This window comes from Corvus moneduloides, chromosome 8 (assembly GCF_009650955.1).
Source record: "Corvus moneduloides isolate bCorMon1 chromosome 8, bCorMon1.pri, whole genome shotgun sequence".
NCBI lineage: Eukaryota > Metazoa > Chordata > Aves > Passeriformes > Corvidae > Corvus > Corvus moneduloides.
Window position 1 is genome coordinate 8,027,209 of NC_045483.1, and position 23,929 is coordinate 8,051,137.

Consider the following 23,929-nt stretch of genomic DNA (forward strand, 5'->3'; position numbering starts at 1 on the left):
GGATCAGCTACACTGAAAGAAGCCTGCCTGATCCAACACCTTCCATTTTGAAAGTCGGATTTTTTGGTTGTGAAAGGAAAGGTGTTTTTAATTTAGGACAAAACTGTTATTAAGCATAATGCTGAATCACTGATTTTATAGATAACCTTGAGATTATATAGATGAAAATAGAGAGTAAAACACAGAAATTTGGCAGTTACAATAATGCAGGAAAAATGTCCAAAACTATGAATCTCACGTCCTGAGTTAAACTCTAGTTCTTCTGTGCATTTCAACAATCACAAAAATAAGCTGATATGTGGAAAGTGTTGACACTGCAGATATCAAAAGACAAAGCACGTCCTGAGAACTACCATTCTGTGGGTAATATCAACTTCATAAACTGTAGTTTATGAAATTTAATTACTGCTCAAAATCACCATCTGTAGAGCAACGTGGTGGCCTAGATCAGGGTCTACAAAAATATCTGTAGTAATTTATATTGGATTAAGAGTATCCAGACATATTTGCAGCTCATTAACAGACCGTGGTAAAAATACTACGTCATATATTAATATACCTAAATATTTTAAAGGTTAAAATGGCTTAAGGCATTTTGTTTTATCTGGTAATTAAAAGCTAAACAGATTTGAGTCTATTTTTAGACAGTGATTGTCCTAACTATTTCAAACCTTTCTTCTCTAGCAGGAAATGTTTTGTATTGTTTCTAGTTTAAGGCATTGCTTAAGAACCACCAAGACCAGTGTTTGTTAGAGACCTTAGGAAGGCAAATGCATGTTAATCTGAAGTTACTAGGTGCTAGCACTCAGCAAGAACAGAACTGAATGTGAGTTCCCTTATGCAATCTACTATGAATAAATAAGGTATCTAGTAGAAGTGTTGGAAAACAATTTGAGTATCTTCTTTCACTTTTAGTCAGCAGTGTATTTCAGTAAGGTAGGTAAAAAAGCATGCTGATAACTTTTAAAATCTTTCTGTAACTGAAGACATATATTAGTTATCTAAACTGATTGTAAGACCTCTTTCTATCTCCCTCTAATGGGTGCAGCTGACTTTGGAATTTATTTCCTACTTCCTTTTTTTAACTAGTCAAGATCTCCTTGCAGTCTTATTGGAAAAAATAGTCCATGCTTGCACCATATAGCTGGTAAGGAATGGATGCTTTAGTCAGAAGCTTGGGTATAGGATGAGTGAGGAATGCAGTGTAATAATTTCATTTGGGAGTTTAGAAACCCAGTCCTGACAGTCCTCCTTGTCTTTTTATTTCCTTCTAGTAAGTTCTGTTTCCTCTTGTGTGCACAGTTATAAATTGAGTATATGTCTGTGGTCTTCAGCATGAAATCCTTTTGTAATCTCTGTAATCTGCAAACTAAATTGATGTTATCACCCATTTTACATATGGGAAAACAAGAGCAGAAAGGTGAAAATACTTGCCTGAGGCCACAAAATGAGTCATTTGCAGAGCTGAAGTTTCCAGCTCACTACTGGGGATAAGAAACTTTTGTAAATAGATCTATATATGCCATGTTCTTTCTTCCCTAAGAGAAGAGAAAACACTGTGAGCTGCTGTAGAGGAGGCCTGCTGAAGAAGAACAAGAAGCATTCACTGCACATGTAGGGTGCCTAAAAGGGGTTTCCATAGCAACAGTGTGACAACAAATACACAAAATCGTAAATTGTGTAAAACAGAAATTGCCAGTGCATTTTTTAAGTTAATTTGTCTTCTGTCTTTGACCTTTAGGCAAAAGTAGACAATGAAATCCTTGATTACAAGGATTTAGCAGCCATTCCCAAAGTCAAGGCCATTTATGACATTGAACGTCCAGACCTAATTACTTATGAGCCATTCTACACCTCCGCCTACGAGGACAGACAGGAGAGACAGAGTCTTGGAGAGGTAATGACCCACCAGCACCTCATTCCGCTGTGCACTGCATCCAGAGCCCGCTCTGCTTCCCATCGCACTCCTGGAGATCCTTGCTGCTGCTGTTCACACTGCTTTGTGTCTGTCTGATCTGGGGGTACTGGGAACGCTCATGCTGCTGCCTCAGTGTGAAACTGCAGCATTAGACACCTGCACTGACACCAGCAGAGGAATGGCAGGGGGGAGGCTTGCAGGCTTGCATCTCTGTGTGCTTCCTCGTAACTCCCAGGGGTATCCTAATCTTTGGGAATGGCAAAGTCCAGAAAGTGAGGCAAAAGCCAATGTGCTGCTGTGCTGTGCAGCACCAATATTCACAAGAGAATAGGAAGAATACCATGATGTTCTATGGACTAAGATAGCAGCAGGATACTTATCTCACAGATACTGAAGGGAAGTATATATCACCAGAGCACTTTGCCAGACATACTGGATAAAACCGTGTGAGGCTGAAGTGCTCTTCCACCTGGGAAAGCAGGTTAATTATGTTATAGACATACCTGCCTCACATTTTAACCTGCTGGCATTTATTAAGAATTCTTGTATCATGCAGCAATAAGAAAAAGCTATGTCATTTATTCTTCTAAACTTGTGCATAAAGGTATCTTTTAGATTGTCGGTCCCCAGTTTCCTCAGGTGAATTTCCATAGGTGCAATTACTATTTACATGATTCCAGTGCAGTCTGTGAAGCAGGTTTTGTCATCTAATACCATCTGTCTGTGAATCAGCCTTCCTGAATGCAAATCTAAATGGATGTGGAAATGGATTTACTGCTGCAATCTCAGTGACCTTACTGACTGTAACTGAATTGAGTATGAAGATAAGTTGAAGAAAAAAAAATTACAGCAAATCATTCAGGCACCAGTGGTCTGTAGATGACCAGATCAGTGTGACTGATAATCTGCTTTCTTCTCAATGTTCTGCCCACCAGCAGGTCAGAACTGCATCAGTTTTTCTCCTTTGTTCTTTAATGTTTTATAGAGTTATTTTAAATCATGAATTGAAAATTCAGCTCAGGAATAAAATAAGAGATTAACAGGTCAGAACATTACAGAATTTCTCCCCTGCAATTTATGTTGGTAGCAAATCCAGCTTGCATCTGGTTCAAAACCACTGTGAGATGCATTGGGGACCTCTGACCAGTTCCAACAGGCCTGACCCATTCCACAAAACCTGCTACAAACACAAGTCTCTTGTTGGTCACACAGAGGGAGCTAATCTCACTAGAGAAAGTGAACCATTTGTTAATCCTTAAAGGGAAGCTTCTTACTGACAAGGAAGCATGTTGGAAGCTGATAAAGCAATATGGTGTAAGTTGTCTGCTTTTATGCTTGTTCTGGGAATAAGCAAAAGCCTTTGGGATTTTCTTACACTGTATTTTCACCAACATTAAATTCAGTTAATTTCCAGTGACTACAGAAATTTGTTCTGGAAACAGACGGGGCTCTCACTTTCTTTTTAGAAGGTCTTGGGTTTTCACCCAATGCTGCTGCTGACTTCTGTCACCTTGGGCAAGTTACCTCACCTCTTTGTATCTGTTTCTCGTCCCTTCCCTTGCCCTAATGAGAACACAAGCCCATTGGGGTGGACTGATCCCTTACCCTGTGTTTGTTTTGTGGTAATCGAGTGACAGCAACCCTGGCACAACATACATCAGTCCCCATCATCTTTAAAAAGCAAAGAAGGTGACATGTTTAATCTTGCAGACAGTGATTTATCCTGCATTCTCTTTGCAAAAGGTGTGTATGTGGTGGTGTTAAATAAAAGGGTACCCTCAGTTTACCCTTGTACACTAGAAATGCCCCTCACGATGATTTAAAGAGAACAAGAAAAAAAAAAAAAAAAAAGCAACCCAGTCTCAGCAGAGAAGGATTTTTGGGTGTACAAGGGGACAGGTGCAAGAGGCACCGAACTTTATCCAGAGATGGACACAAACCGTAATTCTAGGGGATGGGCTACAAGAGAACAGTACACTTTAGCCGCAGAAAGCGAGAAACCTGCATGGCAGTGAGCAGAGCCGGCGTGAGGCTGCTCTCAGTGCAGGGCCAGGGCAGTGCCCGGGCGGGTTTCCCACTCGCGATCCCGCCGGGCTCGATCCCGGCGCTGGAGCCGCGCTGTCCCGGCGCCCTCTCGCGGGGAGCGCGGGCTGGCTCCGCCTGCCATCGGCCTCCAAAGAGACAAACGAGATTGGAAATTAATTTTCTGCTACCGAGGCTAGCCCGCAACAGAGTGAGAAAGTTTCCAGAAACTGTCAGGTACTCAGGTTCTTCAGGACCTGTCAGTTCTGCCCTGTGAGCAGCAACCTGATGAGCACTGAAGTATTTTCTCAGCTCCAACTTTTGTTGGGTATATATTGAGAAGCAGCACTTTACCTCTATGTCCTTTATTTCAAGTATTCTGTTTGTTGAAAGCACTCTTAAACACCTTTCTCTAAACAAACGGATATAAATTGAGAAAAGGATTTTTCCAAGTATGATGGATGCTTCAAAATGGAGCAGAGATCCCACCTGGTAGTTCAGTTAAAAGACAGCTAAAATGGCATCAGGGTGAAATGCTGGAACTTGTGTTGCAGAATGACACCTGTAAAAATTAGCAGAAGTTCCCCAGATGACAAAATGACCTGTGTGGCTTCAGGTATTAAAGCAGACTCTCAGATCTCAAAGCAATAGAGAATTGAGCCTGTTGTGGTAGAAAATTTTATGTAAGTTTGGTCAGAACGAGCCCTCTTCCCCTTCCTCTTTCTCTTCCCCTTCCTCTTCCCCGTCCCCTTCTCCTTCCTTTTCCTTTCCCTCTTCCTCTTCCTTTCCCCCTTCCCCTTCCCCTTCCCCTTCCCCTTCCCCTTCCCCTTCCCCATCTGGAGTCATCACTGTATTTCCACTGGCTTGCTGTTCTGGAATGGAGCTGCCTTTCTCAGTCACCTGCACAGTGTGTTTCAAACGGACCATAGTGTGGCTGTCTGTAATAAACCAGGTTTTAAAATACCCGGAGAACCTAATATTCCTTGGCAGCCTCAGAGTTTGAGATCTGACAGTTCACCTGTGCATGATGAAACAGTAACTTGGCTGCAGAGTGAGGTTCCATTTCCCAAAAAGCAGTGAGATGATGTCAGCTAGTGATGGAGTAAAAATACATGAAAGGAAAAATACCTGGATTCAGCGCGCTGCATTTTAGGCTGCCTTGCCAGTCTTAGATTCCTATGACCACCTTTTACTGTAACTGCTACCTCAGCATCCAGGTAACCCCAGCAGATGATAGAAATTCATCTATTTAGAGTAACACATGAATTGCTAGTAGAAAAAGTGTGGGAATGCACCTCACAACATCTGCTTCTTTCATTCATACTGAGAGTTTTAGGTTAGCTCTCAGTTTTTGTAGAGAATGTTGTTCCAAAGCACTGTGTATGGCATGTTTCATGTGGAGCAAAGTTTTTACAGCTGCTGCTGTTAGATGATAGGAATTAGGAAAACACGAATATAAAAGACTTTCCAAGGCTTTGATGGAAAGTAACAAAAGCAGTCTTTAACAGCACTATGGAAACTTGATGAAAAGGAGACGTCCTGTATCCAATAAAAAACATTGCTCCTTTGTTTGGATACTTTGCATTCCCAGTGTCACCATCTCCATGAGAGTGAATGGTGTCTCAATCCAAAATGTATGGATATTTACCAGCTGGATATTTATTACCAGAAACTCTGTGCACATTTTACACTACTGATGTTGTACATTAGTGTAGTAGTTAGACCAGAATCAGCAGTTTTGCTTCTGAGATATTATCTTAATAGCTGTATCATTCTATAATTGTGGTCTTATTTAAAAGCATAATCTCTTGCCCATTTTATTATGACAAATAATATTGAAGTTTTGTGCACAAAGGAAATAATTAAATCCTGCTCTCCCAGCTTCAAATTGTCTGGTGGTTAAAGAGCACATAACTGGTAATTACACATAGCCTTTATTCTTGTTTGTACCATCAGCATATGCATAATCATATGTTTCTTCTAAAGGTATTTCTTGCCTCAGTTTCCCTATCTGTGTTGCAGAAACTTTTCATAATATTGTGCATATTTCTGCCCACTGGCCTTTGTGCAGTTCTTTCACTACACATGCTTGTAATTCCTGTCTGTTCTCCTTACATCACCAAGGAGCAACACAGAGATTTAAAGGAGGTTATATCAAAGAAATGTTGATGACGACTACGTGCTCCTTTGCATGGGTATGACATGTAAGGCCTTGGGGAGAAACACATTTTTGCCAGTGTGTGCGCATTGGAGGGAAACCAGGCTTCATCCTGAAAGATATTCTGTATTTTGATTTTCCATGCAAAGCTCTGAGTTAAGTTTATTTACTTTTGATTTCCATTTTAAAGATTTCTTCATAACAGGCATGGTTGTTAAATTAATAACTCTTTCTGATTTTGATCTTTACAGCTATGATTTAATTACCACAATGATTAGATGGCTGATGATCTTGCATGATATTGACTGAATTATTCACACTTATAAAGATTCTCCCAGAAACTTTAAACTTCAATGATTCATGGACCGGTCCCTGAGCGATGTGGAAAAAGCAGGTTCCGGTGCTGGGATGGCCTCAGTAATTTCTGCATTGCCACTTTACATTGCCATTATCAGAGTATCTGCAGCAATGTTTAGATTACCTTTTTCTGTCCCAGTATATGCAATGGTATGATTTCATAACCTTATTTTTTATGTCTTTGCAGTCTCCAAGGACATTATCACCTACCCCTTCTGCAGAAGTAAGTTTGGTGGAACCTTTGGGGGCAGTATCCTACTGTAATTAGAATTATTCCCTCGAGCCAATGCAGGCATTGAGTTTGTTATCAGTCAGATCCATCTCTGTTTGCCACACAGGCATGTTTTCTTGATGTTGAAACTTAACAAAAATTATTTCTAAGAAGGAAAAATGAAGCCCTTATTGAGCAATTGTACAAAAAGTGGAGCTACCACTCCTCCTGATTGCTGTCTGTAAAGCAGAGCCCTGTGTCCAGCAGGCGTCACTTCTGGTACATTCCTGCTCCTTGTGGCACAGGCGGATTCAGATCTCGAGAGCTGCAGGATTTACAGGAGATAAAATGCTGCTCTAAGCATCTAAATAATAAACCGTGTTTGCTACTGAAACATTTGCAGTTTTGTCTTGAAGAAAACAAAACTATGGTCTGCTTTGGTTTTGCTTTGCCAGAGGAGTTAATTTGAACATCATAATAACAGGAAACATTTGTGACATCATTTGTCAGGATACAAGAGATGCTCTTGCAGAATCATCATCGTTGCATTATCATGTTGCTTATTTGCAGTGTAAAAGTTGTACTGATTGCTACTAGTCAAAAATTAAGGGACTATAAAATTTCTTGTAAATCTTCATGCATTAACATCAGTCCTTTCCCTTTTGTCCTGGTTTAGTTTGCTTCATGGGGGGGATTGGAGGGGGGGGAGTGTGTGAAGGTGTTGTCTGTTTTGAGGTTTTTTGTCTGTTTCTTTTACTGACTTTTTTTACCCCCAGGAAACCAAGTAAATTGAATTTTGCTATACAAGGAGGTGTCATGTTTTCAGATGCACGGGGAATCTGATTTGGATATAAATATCTGCTGATGTAGCTGGTTGTGACACATGGTAAATTTAGCCACAGAGAGCTCTGTGCTACACCTTTTGAATTCTTGCTGGTCTCCAGGTTAGCTCACTGATGGCCAGCTCATGTATCTGTCTTGTGCAGGTCACTACTGGACACACACACTCTGGATGCAGCTTCCCTTATGGAGTCAGGGACTGTGGGCAAATCTAGGATTATATAGAGTTAAATAATGGAGTCAGGGACTGTTGGCAACTCTAGGATTATATAGAGTTAAATAGTGGAGTCAGGGACTGTGGGCAACTCTAGGATTATATAGAGTTAAATAGAAATTACTGGTGGTGTTGGAACCTTCCAAGACTGAACTCTGACTATAAAAATGGGTTGGAGCAGATCCTTGGAGAACAGTGCTAATAAAGTAGGTTGAAAGCTTAAGGGATGTTACTATTTCAGTCGCTTCTGCTGATGCCTTCAGATCCATGGAAGTTAAGTGCTGCTAAGAATGTGTAATGTGCATTTACATTTATCAGTGGATGCCTCTGTCCTGCAGGGCTATCAGGATGTTCGGGACCGCATGATTCACAGGTCTACCAGCCAGGGCTCCATTAACTCTCCCGTGTACAGTCGGCACAGCTACACCCCCACCGTGTCACGTTCCCCCCAGCATTTCCACAGACCTGGTAAGGGCAGCTGCATTACAAACACATGAAAAAATATTCTTTCTGTATTATGCCACTCAGTGGTGCAGTGAAGCACTTGTTTCTCTTAGAAGTTTAGGATTGAAAAATTGTGTATTTTAATGTCTCATTTTCTACCTGTTTTCTTGTTCTGGATTGACATAGTCTTCTGCACTAGGCTGGCTGTTTCTTGCATCATAAATATAAATCTTCTGGTTTTGTTTCCAATCAATTCTTTTTAAAATACTTGTATGTTTCTGAAAGCAAGGGAGAATTTGCAGCAGTGAATCGCAAACTTCCTTCTGGAATTTGGGAAAAGTATCACATATTGGAAACAAAAATTACAGCTTGCTGTACAGAAATTAGTAATGTAAGCTAACTCCCTTGGAAAAAATTCCTTTAAAGCTTGGTGCAGCCATAGAATCTCACATTCAGAAGCAAAACACCCATATGCTTCAAATTGCTAGTAATTTTTTAAGACATGGACTCAGAAGGTATCTTTTTAATTAAAGCCATAGGCAATTGCCTGGGAACACTTGAAAACACAAACTTTACTTTTTAGCAGTGATGTACAAGTTCTGTGTGCAATATAGAAAATGTACAGGTCATTCAGGTTCCCAGTGCCTCCAAAATTACTGGTTATGTATATAAAAGCAAGATATGAAAATGAGCTATTCATCCACACCCAAACTGCATAAAAATGTATTGCTAAATGCTATTCATTGAAGACTCTTCAAGACTGATTTTATTGTGTATGGTAATGAATTAAATCTTTGTGATCTGTTTTTAAATTAAGTGATACAATCGCACGGTTTCATCTTCCTTGGTGATTACAGCTGAACAGTTGGGATGCCAAAAGCCCATATGCAATAGGAGCTGCATTTTTAAAATTAAAGATTTATAATAGAGCCACCACTGTGGAACTTGAATGCTGTAGCCATTTCCTAGTGGGGGTGGGCTGAAAGCAGCCAATTGTGTCTGTCAGTGAATGCCTTATTTAAGGGACCCAAGAGAGGTGGGACAGAAGCAAATTGTGTCTGATACTTAGTGCTGACAACATGACTGTGTTTTAAGATAACGTTACAACTGAAACTGAAAGAGACTTGAAAACGTGAAAAAGCTGCAAACTTCTGTCCCTTGATTCTCCAGTTCTGAGGGGATTTTTCCATTTTTATCTGTTGTCTCAGGCATATGAACAAATCCAGGCCCTATTCCAGACTTGACTGTGATTGAGTTTTACTGTCTGTGTTCAGTCAAAGACCTTCCCCAGAAGCAATCTCTGTTTATGTAACTCTTGTGATGGGCAGATGGGCTCAAGCCAGAGTTTGGATCCAAATGTAAAATCTTCCAAAGTCCATAGCCTGAATGATTTTCTGAGAAGATATTTGTTCAAACTTACCTCTGTTCAGATAATCTCATCTTGGGCTCACCTGTTACTGATCCTCATGTGACACAGAAGTAATTCTGTACAATTCATCATTTGATGTTTCCTATGCTGTTTTGGGGTAGCTGTTAAAGCTACTTCAATAATTTTCCTACGGTAATTATTTTCCTACAGTGATTACTCATGTTGAATAATAGCAGTTGTATATGTTCGGTTTTTTCCTCCTAATGGCACTTCTTTTCACCACGTTATTTTGCAAGAATAATTTCTCTCTGAATAAACCCAGTGGCCCCAGATAACTTCTTTTTTGCTCCCAGCTAGCCCTTGAGAGAGAAGTGAACTGCTGCACTGACGTTGTCAGTATAAGGTTCTTCAAAAATCAAGTGCTACAAGTTCTGAAAAAGTTTGCAGCCTTTTCTTCCCGCAGTGCCCTAGCTGATGTTGGCAGCATTTTTGGAATGTCTTAAAACAATAGAAAACAGCTTGCATGCCTCTTGACTGACATTTTTTGGTCAGGCACTTTTCAAACCAGCTGCTTTCTTAACTAATTGGGCGTCAATGTTTGTGATGTTTGCATGCTGGTAGCAGGCTACTTTCTGGTAACAAGGCATAGGTCAGAAGCTCATTAAGCCAATGATGTTATGCTAAATTAGCGATGCAGTTCAAAGCTAAGCCTCTCTTCTAATACTTCCTGTAATTTTGTCTTAACATTTACGGACCCTTTGGTGCATCTTTAACCGTTCTGTTTTCTTCTCCTTCCTTCTTTCCAGAATCCTAATTGTTCAATGCCTTTTTTTTCTCCTTCCTTCGAAGCCTCCTTCCCTGCCTGTCTCTTATTGCTTTTCTTTGTCTCCGTTCTGTCCTGCCCCCCGCCTCCCCGCTGCCGCAGAGCTGCTGGCTCTGGGTGCGCAGCGCGTGGCACCCCCGCGCACGAGCAGCCGCGGCCCCGCTCTCCATGACTCCCGCCCCAACTCCCCCTTCCGACACCACTTCATCCCCCATGTCAAAGGTAAGGAGCCAGGCCTCTCTCCAAGGAGTATCCTCCATGCTGGAGATCTGTTAGCGTTCTGGCAGAGCTGATAAGGCGTGTCTCCGGGAGGTTGCCTATGGCTGTGTAGCTGAGCATGCCTCGAAATGTGCTGTTGCACTCGAAACTACAGTAGAATAGACATAATGTCCTTTTTTCTGGAGGAAATATGTCATTTCTAAGGGCCCTAGTTGAAGAGTCACCAAGCATTTACCTGGTAGAAACACACAGAAAAGCATTGTCATTTATTGCCTAGAACCTGCATGTGCCTAATTTAGCTTCTTTCTAAAGCAGTACACAACAATCCCTCCAGCAGTTAGCTTATCAAATTTAATTACTGCCATGTTCTTAAAGCATGCATTGAAAAAATTGATTACAGTATTGCCTGAATGAGAACAAGGTGATCAAAAATACGGAGAAGAAAAAAAAGAGATGATATAAAGATCAATGGCAACAAGGAAGTTAATCTTTGTTATTCATATTGGCAATAATTAGGGCTGAACAAAGTAAAATTAAAATCTCTAGGCCTCTCCTCAACTAATGCAAATTGGCAGGCTCTGCTGAAAGCAGTAGCATTGCAAGGATTTACATTATTTGAGGATCTGGTCCTTTTTTCAGTCTTTTATTTTCCATGGTTTGATTTGGAGGAGGATTATTCTTTCACTGTGTCTCTTCAAGGAACTCACTTAGCTCAATGAGCTTTTAGTTTTGTTTCTTGCTTTTTGTGAATGTTTGATTTCTGTTGTAGCACTTGGCTGGGCCGTCTCTTCTCTTGGGGAGAAGGTCATAGCTTATATCACCTGCAAGAGCTCAAAAAGAGAGAGCTGAGTAAATTGAACATAGATCACAATCTGGCACCATTGATTAATGTAGATAATCTGGAGATAATCAAAATCAGTTGCAAGAAAGTTGTTGCCATGAAATTTCAAGAAATGTTAATAGATCTCAACATCATGGCTCTTTAAGCATTCAGATCACCAATTCTAATTTTATATTCTTGCCTTTTTTAGATGATTTTTGATAATCTGCACTGTCCACTTTCCTGCTATGTCACTGTTTTAAAAAAAAATCTCACTTAAAAAGATTGGGACCCTTAAAAATAGATATACTGCTCATTTCAGCATGCAGTTAATTCATAGTCCTTGCAATTTCAACATTTCTTTGCTGTAAATCCAAATTAATGCTCACACTCTTTCAAGTGGCATTTTCATTCTTTTTTCTGTTGAGAAAATAGCTTCTTCAACAGAGAAATGAGAAGAACTATTGGAAATCCATGCTTATTGTTTTCAGATTTCAAAGAATCACCTGGCATGTAGATCAGGTATTTTTTTCAGTTATTGGTAAAAAAGGCCAAGTGGGATTTCAAGTGCTGTAGACAGAGGGGTGGGTATGGTTTTTATCAGATATGTCCTGGAAGATGTTGTAAGAATCCTCAGTTTTCTGAAGGCCTGGACATCATTTATGTGTCATTACTCAGCAAAGCTCCTGAAAGCTCGAATACATATCACTGTGACAGAAGAGGCACCATGTGATCTTTTTACTGACTCAGCCTTTCTCGCTTGTACTTTTAGCAAGAAGGTGAACTTGATGTTGTTTTGTAAGAAAGATTTCACAAAACTATAATTTTGGGGTTTTTTTCCTTTAAGAGTCAGAAAATACAGATGGTGTCTCAACTGCTTTGGTAAAGGGACATGATTTCTCAGCAGCATAATGATAACTGAAGTGTCATGTGGCACATTACACCTGTGGTTTTTTGTATGCTCAAGTCAGAAAGACAGACATTTAGACCAGTTTCAGTGTGTTTTCATACAACATAAGGCTTAAAGAAGCATAATGATTAAATCTCATAGACATAGCCAAAAGTAAAGAAATTGGAGGAGTGAAAGGGGCTAAATACGCCTCAGAAAGTCTTAGTGAGAGGTTGTTGCTGTAACATATAGGTTGAAAAAGCTGGAAGGGTATGTAATATGCATCAGCCTAGGCTTAATTTAACCTAATTTCCATTGAATTTGGTCTTGTCTCAATAAAGTACTGTCTTTTCTATGAAAGAATCAAAACAAGTCCACGAATGAAAGAAACCTTGACCCTTCTGAAATCAGAGACAAAACTCCCATTGAGAGCCAGGATTTCATCTCACATGCCTAGAATTTTTCAGAGGCATTCAAGAATATTGCAAAGCCCCCGTAAGAATTCCATGTAAGAAGAGTTTCAAAGTAGTGTGTATTCCTTTGCTCACAGACCTTCCCAAGAGGAATCTACCCACCTTCATAGAGAATTTGGACCTTGCTTATCACAGGCTCCCACTTTCCTTCCCTGAGGCAGGTCTCTGAAATCAAATGCTTTCTGTACCTGGTAACTATTTACAGGGTTTTGTGGATGCAGATGAAAGTTCTGCTCTGGAAAACAGTTGTGTTTTGGCTGTTTCATGATTTTCAGTTTTGTGTGTGAAATAAGGGCTACACATCTGGACAAGAGGATGAAGGATTGTTTGACAAAACCTGATTAGGAGTAAGGGTTTTAGGTACTGTTGAGCTTGTTTTCCTGTGTCTACTCAGAAATAGAGCAAGTAAACTGGAAGCTGACAGAAGGCTCGGTGTTGGTTGCACATGGGTTTTTGGCTTGATTCTGTGAGCTGAGCTTGTGAATCCCACTGAGCCCAGTGGTGAGCACTTCAGAAGGCAGCAGGAACCTGCATTACACTGGGCTGTGTGTGGGCAAGCAATTCTATTCCTGGCTGCTAGGGCAACCTGCCTAACAAATTCAGCTGTAGAAAACAACTACCCGACGGAGCAAAGAGAAGGGAAGGAAAAAAAAGCCTCTGAATTTCCCTTCTGCTGCGCTCTAGTGATGATTTTTAGATTAAGCTTGTTCCATTATCTCTTAACATCCCCCCACCTACACACAGACATATTCATCTTCATGCCAAGGGTGTGAGAATTAGTTCTTTCTACAGTGTTGGTTAACCGGAGTGCTCTTGTTGCTTTGGGGAGTTAACAGTAGTTACAGCATATCTGACACAGTAAGAGAGACTTTTCTGTGCAGGCAAGGAACCCAAATTTAATGGGTTTTTATGTAAAGCTGCAAGCAGGCCGGCCATGAGGCCCTGGGAGACAGGTACAGGCAGCCAGGAGCTCTGCTGTCCTCTGTGCGTGTGCACATTCCACAGATGTTGGCACTGCTTCCATAAATTGTGGGTGGTTTTGCAGCTGCATCCCCAAGCACTTAAGCCTCGTTATGAGAGTGGGCTCCTCAGGGATGGCCTAATGGGAATCTAAGTAGATGTACCATTCCCTCTTGCAGAGGTTGGAGGTAATGAGGCTGCCATCCTAGGAAGTGTAAAGGGGAGTTATTTGTCACTACTAGCAGGAGTCATTAGGTACCCCAGGAAATAGAAGCCAGCAGAGACATCTGTAAAGCATCACATGCAGGATGATACCACAGTAATTACCTGCCTGGTAGTGGGTGCATTATACATCACCAGTTCTCTCTAAACAAATTATCTGTGTCCCAGATGCAAGACCAGCCAGCATACATTTATGGGTGTGAGCACACTTAGTTGTGTCTGGAGGTGGAGAGGGCTCTAAGAAGGGTTTCTTCCCTGTATTTGTTGTGTTGGTGACAGAAGCACTGCAAATTGAACACACCCACATTTAGACTACCAGTTCCCAACAGTTAAAATGTATTTGTGACTCCTCTGTTGTGACAAGTCCACAGGTCAATAAATCCCCTTTTTTTTTTTCTCTTTTATTGAGTGTAATTGCTAAGGGAAGCAGAAAAACAAAGTGACATGTTCTGTATAAACAATTAACTGTATCTCGAGACCTATCAATATTAATGGCGTTTTTTTCCTTATAAAACAATGATTTTGCTGAAAAGTAACTCATGATTTCTCAATAGGAACAAAAGACATAAGTAAAATAAAGTGAGGTGTTCCGCCATCACAATATCTCAAAGGCTGGAGAAGTAGAACACGATATTGGAATTGCTAAGTAAAGAGCCATAGCTTGAAATATGACAATAATGTTTAACTAATCATTCATGCTGCTTTTCAGAGTTAGCAAAACTAGCCCTTACTGTTACCTTGCAAGAAGCTCAGCATCGCTGCACCCTAAATAGAAAACCACCATCAACTCATGTGGTTGAAAGAGCATCATGTCATTTAGGGCTGAAATGTCAAAGGGCTAAATATAGAATTTTGCACATGCATTCTTCTGGACAAATTTTGTACAGCCAAGGCCCCTGAACTGTGCATGTAATTTTTGAAACATTCATATGCAGTGGGTTAACTTGTATACTGGCTGAAGCCTCTGTGGCACATCTCAGCAAGGTTTGTAAAGAGCATTTTTTTTTCCCTTTTAGTGCCTTTTAGATTGGCAGATGACTGTTCAAGTAAAAGAGGATTTTTTGTGTAAATTGTAAAGAAGACTTCTTTTTTCCTTCTCCCACACCTATCTCCCCATCCCAAATATATAAATAGCATGCTGAGTCTAAGATTTTGGGTCCTCTAACAGGACATAAGAAACAGGTCTGCAATTTATTTTTTCTTATGTTTTATAACCCTCCTGTATTTGTTATCATTCCCTCCTCCACCTTCCATTTTTTTTCTTGCTTCCTTAATCAGCATTTATAGGGTTTTTTAAGCCATTGTGCATTCTTTAAAAATGGAAGGGGTTTGATGCTCCCCTACTTTTCACTTCTGGGGTCACTCTCCCCCCCCATGTAAAATAAGCATGTGTGGATGGTTTTGCCTTGTGGGAGTTTGCTCTAGTGTGAAGAATGGTACAATAAAAGAGGCAGCTGCATTCCTTTAAGGTACACACACAGACATGTGAATGGATATCTGGCTGTTAAATGTTGATTCTTGGGGATCCACCAAGGGCTGTGCAGCAGCCCTCTCTCCCTGACAAGACACAGGAACTTTCAGGGCCGTTGGATTGCTGTGGAGCATTGTCAGGAGGCAAAGGGCTAGTCCCACCAAGAGTAATCCTACAAATAGAACAAACTGTGTGTGCAAACTAGAACTAAGGGTTTTAGGTATTAGATTCAGATTTGCTAAATCGGCAGTGAAGTATTGTCATCAGAGCCAAATTTGGCATTGACAGAGATTTGGAGCGGCACGAATAATGTGGGTGCAGCCGCCTGATGGGCTGCACTGCTTTACAAATTATTTTGCCATATCAGAATTTTCCTAAACCAATGAAAGAGTGTGTAAGGAACAGTTATGCCTCTTGATATGGGCCAAGTGACCTAACAGCTGTTTTCTGTTTCTGGTTTCTGTACACTTTTGGTTTAGTGAACTGTAGTAACTGCCAGCATCTGCTTCTATCTGCTTTGGGTTTGCATATCAACTACTCTGCTCCGTGTTGGTGCCTTTTACTTACAAATATCAATCTCCATACTAAAACATCATTGCCAAGTAACCTTCCATTCTTCTTTTCTATACTGCCCATCTAATCACCAGCTACGAACACACAGCTCCTGCCTGCATGCCGTCAGAATGAGTCTGAGCTGCTCAAACCTCAACTCCAGCCTGAACATGAATTTTTGTCTCTGCAGGAATAGCAGGGGGGAAAAAAGTCACCAGGGCTACTACCAGTCCTCCTCATTGTTTGTATTTATATTTTGGTTCAACTTCTTTTCTCCCTGGAGATTTTGATTCCACCAGTTTTGTTTGGGTTTGATTGGGCTTGCTTTTTTTTTTTTTAATTGCTGTCCCTCTTCTCATTTTGTTTTCTCCATTCTTTCATTGGAGGCAATGAGCCGTCCAGCGGTCGGAACTCCCCTGTCCCCTATCGGCCTGACAGTCGCCCTCTCACTCCAACTTACGCTCAGGCCCCTAAACATTTCCATGTTCCAGGTAGGAGCTGGCACTGTGTGTGTCTCACTGTCCTGTCACAGTGTAGAATGTAGCCTTTAATGTAACTCCTGTCTTGTCTCCATCGTTTCACACCGTTTACCATGGGTTGCACCCTCAGGGTTTGGAACTGCTTCTGGGCTCGCTGAGAGGAGTAGTGCCTTAAGAACGTGGGGGTTCATTGTGATTTTTACCTATTCTCTTGGTCAGGTGTTTCACTGTAAGACTGCTTCATTTTGCAGGGTCGGTTGATGGTCTGTGAGCTGTATATGAGCTATGTAGGGCTTGGTTTTTCTCCCAGTTGCACCAGCTGAGCACCAGCGTAGCTCTGCTAATTTTAGAGGAGTTGGTTTTGATTCACATGCAGAAAAGAGGTTGAGTGATGTAATGGCCAGTGAGCCATTACATGTGTTGTTCATTCAGATTGTTGTGACTTGTTTCAGTCTTGAACCCAACAATTCTAGTTTAGTGTTCCTTTCTTTTTAAAGCATATGAGCTTGTTTCTTGTTTTGTGCAATGGCTTGGTGTCCTCAGAGAGATCTGCAGATCCACAAGAACATGTGTGCCTTAGGATGTCCTTTCTGTAGAGGGCAGTTTCTGTTTTGAAGTCAGCTGCACAGTTGTTCCAGCATCTGAGAAGCCCATGTGTCTTGAATTTTGATGGGATGAGCTGTGTGTCCCTAGGGTTTGGACATGCATCTGGCTGCTTCAGCACTAGCTGAAAGCCTTGTTCTATCCAGTTATTTTCAGATTCCCTTCAGCCTAGTGTTCCTCCACAGTGCAAGAGGTTACTGCCCTTCCTGGTCTCCTCAAATCTGGCAGATAAACATTTTGTGCACACCCCCTTTCCTTCAGGGTGACCTGGCTTGGCTGAGGTCAGCTCTTTAACTGCTTAAGCTCACCTGGCTCTCGGTGCCTCGCCTAAACTCAAGCCTAATTGCATGAATAGCTATGAGAAATGACCTGGAGCATGGTGGGGGAGCTCTCCTCTCCAGCTGGCATGGTGCAGCCACAGAAGGAGCTGTGCTCCCATTCTCCCTGGAGCTTTCTGGTGTCCATGTGCGCAAGAGGACTGCATGACTACCCTTGTAATGTTCATGCCTGTTTGCTGGTCAAGTGGCCATAACAAATCACACACAGGAATGAAAGACCACAGTGTCTTTGTGTGCACTGAGTTTGCCTGTTTATGTAAGGATGTAGGGTTCTGCAGGGTACGATTTGCCTCTGTTTCAGTAGGTTTTTAGGTTTAGCTTTCCTTCACGCCAAAGGCAAAGTTGTCCTGTAGCACTTTAATTGGATCTGTGATACAGTGCATGTGTTTCTGAAATTCCTTTTCATCTTTCATTCTAATGTAACTGAAAACTTTTTTCAGGCAGAATAAAGTAGCAAAATGGGTTTCTGTCATTAATTTTCTAGCTCCCTGCAGCTCAATTTGCTCTTCTAATAAGATTTTGGCACATTTTTGCACTGTAGTGCTGATTTTGGATTAGCTTTTGTATTTGTAGCTGTGCCGAATACACGAAGTGTTGGCTGGGGTGGGAAGGTAGTTTAGAACAAAATGGTTCCTGTCTTAGATTATTATTTGTAAAAATATGGTATCACTTAGACATGCTGTAGATTTACTGCATTCGAGTTCTGGGGAGTGTTTTTATTCTGATTTACTTAGGTAATATGCAATATGGTGAGCCTTGCATAAAAAAATGACCAAAAAAAGAAAGAAAAACTGTCCTTGTGGTTTGAGAATTAGTAGCATATCAGTGAACACTGCATAAAGAATCCCTTTGACTCACTGAAGTGTGGCTGTTGTTGCCTGTTGAAAGCAGTGTCCTAGGTGTCTATGTTGTTCTCTGGGTTTTGAAGTGAATTGTAGGCTCGATGCATTCTCCTCTGTTCCATCCAGCCAGTCAGCTGGAAAGAAAATTGAGCTGTTCTGACTGAAGCACAGTTTTCTCCAGAAGTCATTTGGGGTGGTTTTCCCCAAATGGCTTGTATCTTCACCATTGAAATGTCTTGCCTGCTTACATTTCCTCTCTTTTATCCCACTTAAAAATTAATGGTTCATGAGTTGGTGCATCCACATGTTACAGAATCAGCTCCAAAGGACTTCATACCACACGTCTTTGACTTTTCACTTGTTCTTATGTTTTCTTTTCTTTAAATAATCTGGTTTTGTATAATACTAGAAATAGCTTTCTGGCTTTTTCTTGTGCTATATCCTTGATTTGGTCTGTCTATTGCTTTGGTGGTGGAGTTATCTTTATCTAAAACTGAAGCAGTTTTCACATCCCCTTTTTTCTGTTTCTTAATATCACAGATCAAGGTGTCAACATTTACAGGAAACCGCCCATCTACAAACAACACGGTAAATGACCTTTCCCTTTTTATTTCAACATTGGAGTGTCAACTGAATTAAAAGGTGTACAATTAGTGAAAAGCATTCAATTTTTACTTTGTAAGCCTAAAAATTCAGTAGTCCAAGCTTGAAGTGGCTGTAATTGCATGTCCTGGAAAGTGATTATGTTTTAAAGCATGTTGTTGTGTTTGGATTATAGGGCTTAATCTTGCCATGTGGATATTAATGGCAAAATTGCCATTATCTGAGATTTTGCTGTTTGCATTATGATACCTTCCAGCATTTCTCTTCTTTAAGTCTATATTTTAAGAGTATAGGTACTGGTCATGTTAAAGTGGATTAACAGTAGACTGATCTCTGACAGGGACTTCGTGAAATATCCTTATTTTAAACAGACACAGTACAATAATTTATTTCAACAGCAAAGATGGAGATGTTATAATCAGACTGGAATTCCACATGTACCTGTGGCTTTAAATAAGAATCTTTAATTAGTGAAGATACTGTAGGTGACTTATCACTGAGAGGGCTAATTTGACTCTCAACCCTATGATACAGCTCAGGTAGTTTGCTGTACTTGTTTTTCCTGGTGTTTGGGTTCTGAGTTGGACAGCAGTGTTAGTGCTCTAAGCTTTTTGGTGTTGGTGTTGTTATAGCAAGTCTGAAATGACAGTGATGGCAGGAGCCCATGGCCTTGCCTGTCTGTAATCCCACGGGGAAGGCTGCATTGTAAAGGAGTGTGTTCACTTCCCTCCTGCTGTGAACAGAAAGCTGTGCATAGGAGATGTTTTTTATTTACCTTGGTGAAAGACAGATTACTCCACTATTTATAGACTGAACTTGCATCCCTTTCCAGATGTTTTATCCAGTGGAATGTGTTTAGGGTTAAGTAGCAAATCAGCAGCACTACAGGGCTTACATGAACAGTTGGCTGAGAGCCATTGAGCTGGGATGAGCAGGAAAGCACACAAGTCCATTCTGTAGTCAGGAGTGAGCGCTGCAAATTACACTGCTTCAGTATCACATCAGGGTTTTCCCTCTGTCTTTTTTAAGTTTCAAGCCATATGCTCATTTTGGAAAAAGTCTTAACATTGTTTCTGTTTATTTTTATGGTTTTAATGTATCTCCTCACCTTCCATTAACATGTGAATGTTTAACCACTGACATCACCAATTCTAATACGTAAGTACTGTTTGAAGTCATGCTTTCGTAAACTCTGACCAGCTTCCTCCATGCCTGCAATTATGCTTAGAGTTTTCCAATTACCAAATGCTCAGAATTCCCAATGATATCTAACACTGATGTTGCTTAACTACCTGGAACATGTTGGATGAGCAACACAGTGCATCACTTTGTTAAAAGATATCTTTCTGTGTAAAAAAAAAAAAGAGAAAAGGAAAGAAGGGTCCAGAACCCTTGCTTCTAATACCATAGTCTCATATAGCAAAGGTGATTTGAACTAATGTTTTCCAGCTCAGAGGTAGTTAAGGCTGGGTTTAATGTAGACTGAATCCTATCAGATTTTTTTTTTTTTCTTTTTTTAATGTCGAGAAGAGAAAGCCATAATGCACAACCTCACATGCTTTTACAAGGCTTTGGCTTAAAATGGAATTTAAGTGGAAGCACCACTACTGAGCTATTTTATTGGTGAGGTTCATTGCTTTGCAAGTGCCTTGCCCTGCAGAGGTGATCTTAATGGAGTTTAGTATTTATTAATAAGTTCAAGTCTGTTTTTTCTACTACTGCATGCTCCAAGCAAGGGCATGCAGCATGAAAAAAATCCCCTAGTTAAACATATTTGTTTCAGGTTTCTTTTCTTCTTTGTTTTGCAGCTTTTCACAGATAAAATAAGAAATAATTAGCATCAGTAGTGTTAGAATTTGTACTGTTATTCTAAATTATTTATTTTCTTGCCCTAGAAGGAAAACATAGTAGTACATAAATATGAGTTCATCTTCATAAATAATCAGCTGTCCTTAGGAGATATTGGCAAATACTGTTAGGCTGCATTTTCTTACTCTTGCCTAATCATTCTTACACCGTGAAACCCTAGTAAAATCCAAAGCTGATTTGGGGTTATTTTGGAGTGGGGTTGCGGGAGGAGAGGAAGGTTTGATTCCAGCCTATTGGCAAGAGAAAGGCATTGCTTTCCTTCAAACTGCAATTGAAAAAGCAAAACATGAAAATGTTTGCTTTTGAAAACTAACTTCTTGTAAAGTATAAAATTTTGCCAGTTTAGGGCTGACCTTTGTACTGCTCCAGATTATTACATAGCTAAGTTCCCTGATTGCCATCTAGATGCAGCTGCCTTGGCAGCACAGAGCAAGTCCTCCGAGGATATCATCAAGTCCTCCAAGTTCCCAGCAGCTCATGCACCAGCACCCAACGAGATACCAAAGATTGAGACTGACCACTGGCCAGGCCCTCCCTCCCTGGCTGCCGTAGGTATGCAAACACAAACCATTCAACTCTGCGGCTCGAAAGGTACCGGTGCCCAAGGACATGAACAGTGCAGCTGGAAAAACGTGTAGGAAAGGTGGTGTCCACAAAGGTGGTGTCCAGATGCTCACCATCAAGTGCAGTTCTCCTGATGAGACCACTGAGTGTCTGAATCTAAAACTATTGAATTGCACTGAGAATAAGGGGTTTTGCTAAAGGACTTTGGGATTGATCACACAGATATTAACCCATAAGCAAATTTTTTGAACTCTAGTGCGGTAGCTTAAAAAGTGTGGTGTGTCACACAAGCCTGACTTCTTTCAGTTATTCTATTTAATCTTTTAGTCCTAAAGTAATAGCAAAAATTGCACAGAAAATATGATTGTCTCCAACCACATGACTAATTTCATGGCAAGAAGCAACAACTGAATTGGAGCTATTAACAGACTAAATAATTCCTGATTTTCAGAGTTACTGTTTCTACAGACTTTGTAGTTTTCTTCTGTGTTTTAGCACTACACATATCTTATTTTCTTTTCTTTAATCCATGTGCATCATCAATTAAATTTTTTTTTCTTTGTATTTTTTTCCTCTGTTATTTTTTTTATTGACCCCTATAGCATAAAATAAGCTATCTAGCCCGGTTCATTCCTGAAGTCATGTCTGAAGCACTGAGGTGTTGCTTGTTTCAGGTCTCTGTGAGGGAATGTATGGCTTTCCTAACAGTGGGATCTTCACAGAAGTTCTGGGAGAGGAGACACAGGGTGGGAGAACTCAGAAACCAATTGAAGGGGCTGCACATTCAGCAGCAATTTTTGGAAAATGTCCTTTAATTGGGATTGCAACCTGACAAACATGTAGAGTCCCTGAGTCACAGGGATAACATCAACATACTTGAAGCTCTCTCATCTACATACTTGAAATGTGCACATACTTTAAACACTGAGTTTGTCTAGCACAGGGTTGGTAAATAACTATATCAGATAAAGCCCTGTGCAGAAAAAAATAAAACTGCTGTCTAAATGCTTGCAGGAATAGCACATCCTGTGTATTCATGGAATTGTCCTGGCATCCAGACTGGGTTATTTCTTAAGAATATTTAAAAAAAAAAATTATTCAATAAAACTAAAGAACTAAAATGTACAACACCTGTGCCTTAATTTATTTTAGCTTTATCCAGTGGATTAAATTAGTTTATGTCATTTTAGACTAAGCCAATGCCTTGTTTATTCCAAATACGAGCGTTCATTTAGGAGACAAATGTAGTTTAATTTTCCATTTGAAATGTTAATTCAGATTTGCTTCTCTGGGTCTAGATAAAAGTGTAAATGTAAATCAGACTTTAGGTTTTCAGCTGTGATCCAACTGCTGGTGTTATTAAACCCCATGTTTCCAGAACCAGCAACATGAACTCCTTTCCCTATTACATGGAATCCCGGCTTTTGTATGCAGGACAGCTGCTTGTTTTGGAACTCATGTGCAGTTTAAGTTCTTGTTTAGTTTATAACAAGCCTGATAACCATAGGGTAGGCTACCCAAGTGAGTTTTATTAAGAGGGAGTTATGAAAAAGTCTTTTGAGTTTGTGGGAAAATGTTGCTTTGTTTATTCAGCAAATAAAACTGACCAGTACTTTGAACTAGCATTGAGATCTTTGAGCTGCAGTTGAACTGATGCCCAAAGCTCTCTCTGTGCTGTGGTTTTGTGGAAGCAGGAGCTGACATGAGACGCAGATCAAGTGGAAGGGAGGAAGATGATGAGGAGCTACAGAGACGCCGACAGCTGCAGGAGGAGCAGCTCATGAAGGTGGTTATAAGCTTGTCCTCATGCTGTTTCTGAACACCATCCAAAAAGTGCCCCTTTGCTTTCTGTAAGCAATTTCTACCACTGTCTTGGTCAGCTTTGTTTTATTGATATGATTTTTAATTCCCATTTGTAGCTCAACTCTGGTCTGGGACAGTTAATACTGAAGGAAGAGATGGAAAAGGAGAGTCGCGGTAGGTCAGCCCTTTCTGCCAGTCGTTACGATTCTCCAGGTAATTCATGGAGACAATAAAGCTAATCATGAACAATGAATAGTAAACTCCACGAATACACATATCAAGCAGTGTCTCAGAAGAGAGACAGCTGGGAAGACTGCTGGATATGTCTGTATGTGGTGATCTGCCCTGAAAGAGTGGCCTAATTCGTCACCTGGTTTTGGTGAAGGGAGGACTGTTGTGGTTGTTCTTAAATTAGAAGAAATACAAGGCTGACGATTTTCAGGCAATTTTGAGGAGAGAGCTGTTTTAATATGGATGAGGAGTGGGGTGAAGTGTTCAACTATGACATCACACACATGCTAATAGGCTGGGTTATTAAATTACAACAACACATTTTGCTTAAAATGGTGGTTCCTATCCCTGTTTAGCCTCTTCTCCTAGGGAAAGAAATTCAGCAGTATTGACCAATGGGGCTACATATTCCAAACACAGCCAGTGTTTTGATCTGGGCTGACATTTTGATTGTATTTTGTTCCAGAGCAAAAGCACAAAAGTTAACTTTGGTTAATTGGTGACTTAGATTCTTTGCCTCATTGCACATTTTGATGTACAGCTGTGGCCTTCTCACATGTCCAGAGAACGGTTTGGGGGTTTTATTTCACTCTGTTCATTCAGCAGCCATTGTAACACAGAAGCTGTACTTTGAG

At 40.6% G+C, this 23,929-nt stretch overlaps 1 protein-coding gene across 20 annotated transcripts in view; it reads left to right on the forward strand.

Moving 5' to 3' along the window:
- ABLIM1 (actin binding LIM protein 1) overlaps positions 1 to 23,929 on the forward strand; it is a 188,066-nt gene that overhangs the window by 156,455 nt on the left and 7,682 nt on the right. For 5 of the 20 annotated variants that reach the window (XM_032115907.1, XM_032115903.1, XM_032115889.1 and 2 more), the window contains 8 exons: positions 1,742 to 1,897; positions 6,643 to 6,678; positions 8,059 to 8,188; positions 16,349 to 16,453; positions 18,765 to 18,812; positions 21,102 to 21,248; positions 22,955 to 23,046; positions 23,180 to 23,276. In XM_032115907.1, the coding sequence (XP_031971798.1) occupies positions 1,742 to 1,897; positions 6,643 to 6,678; positions 8,059 to 8,188; positions 16,349 to 16,453; positions 18,765 to 18,812; positions 21,102 to 21,248; positions 22,955 to 23,046; positions 23,180 to 23,276 (811 nt within the window). The remainder of the gene's footprint in view (positions 1 to 1,741; positions 1,898 to 6,642; positions 6,679 to 8,058; positions 8,189 to 16,348; positions 16,454 to 18,764; positions 18,813 to 21,101; positions 21,249 to 22,954; positions 23,047 to 23,179; positions 23,277 to 23,929) is intronic. The other 15 variants (XM_032115890.1, XM_032115895.1, XM_032115904.1 and 12 more) reach the window with 10 other exon arrangements.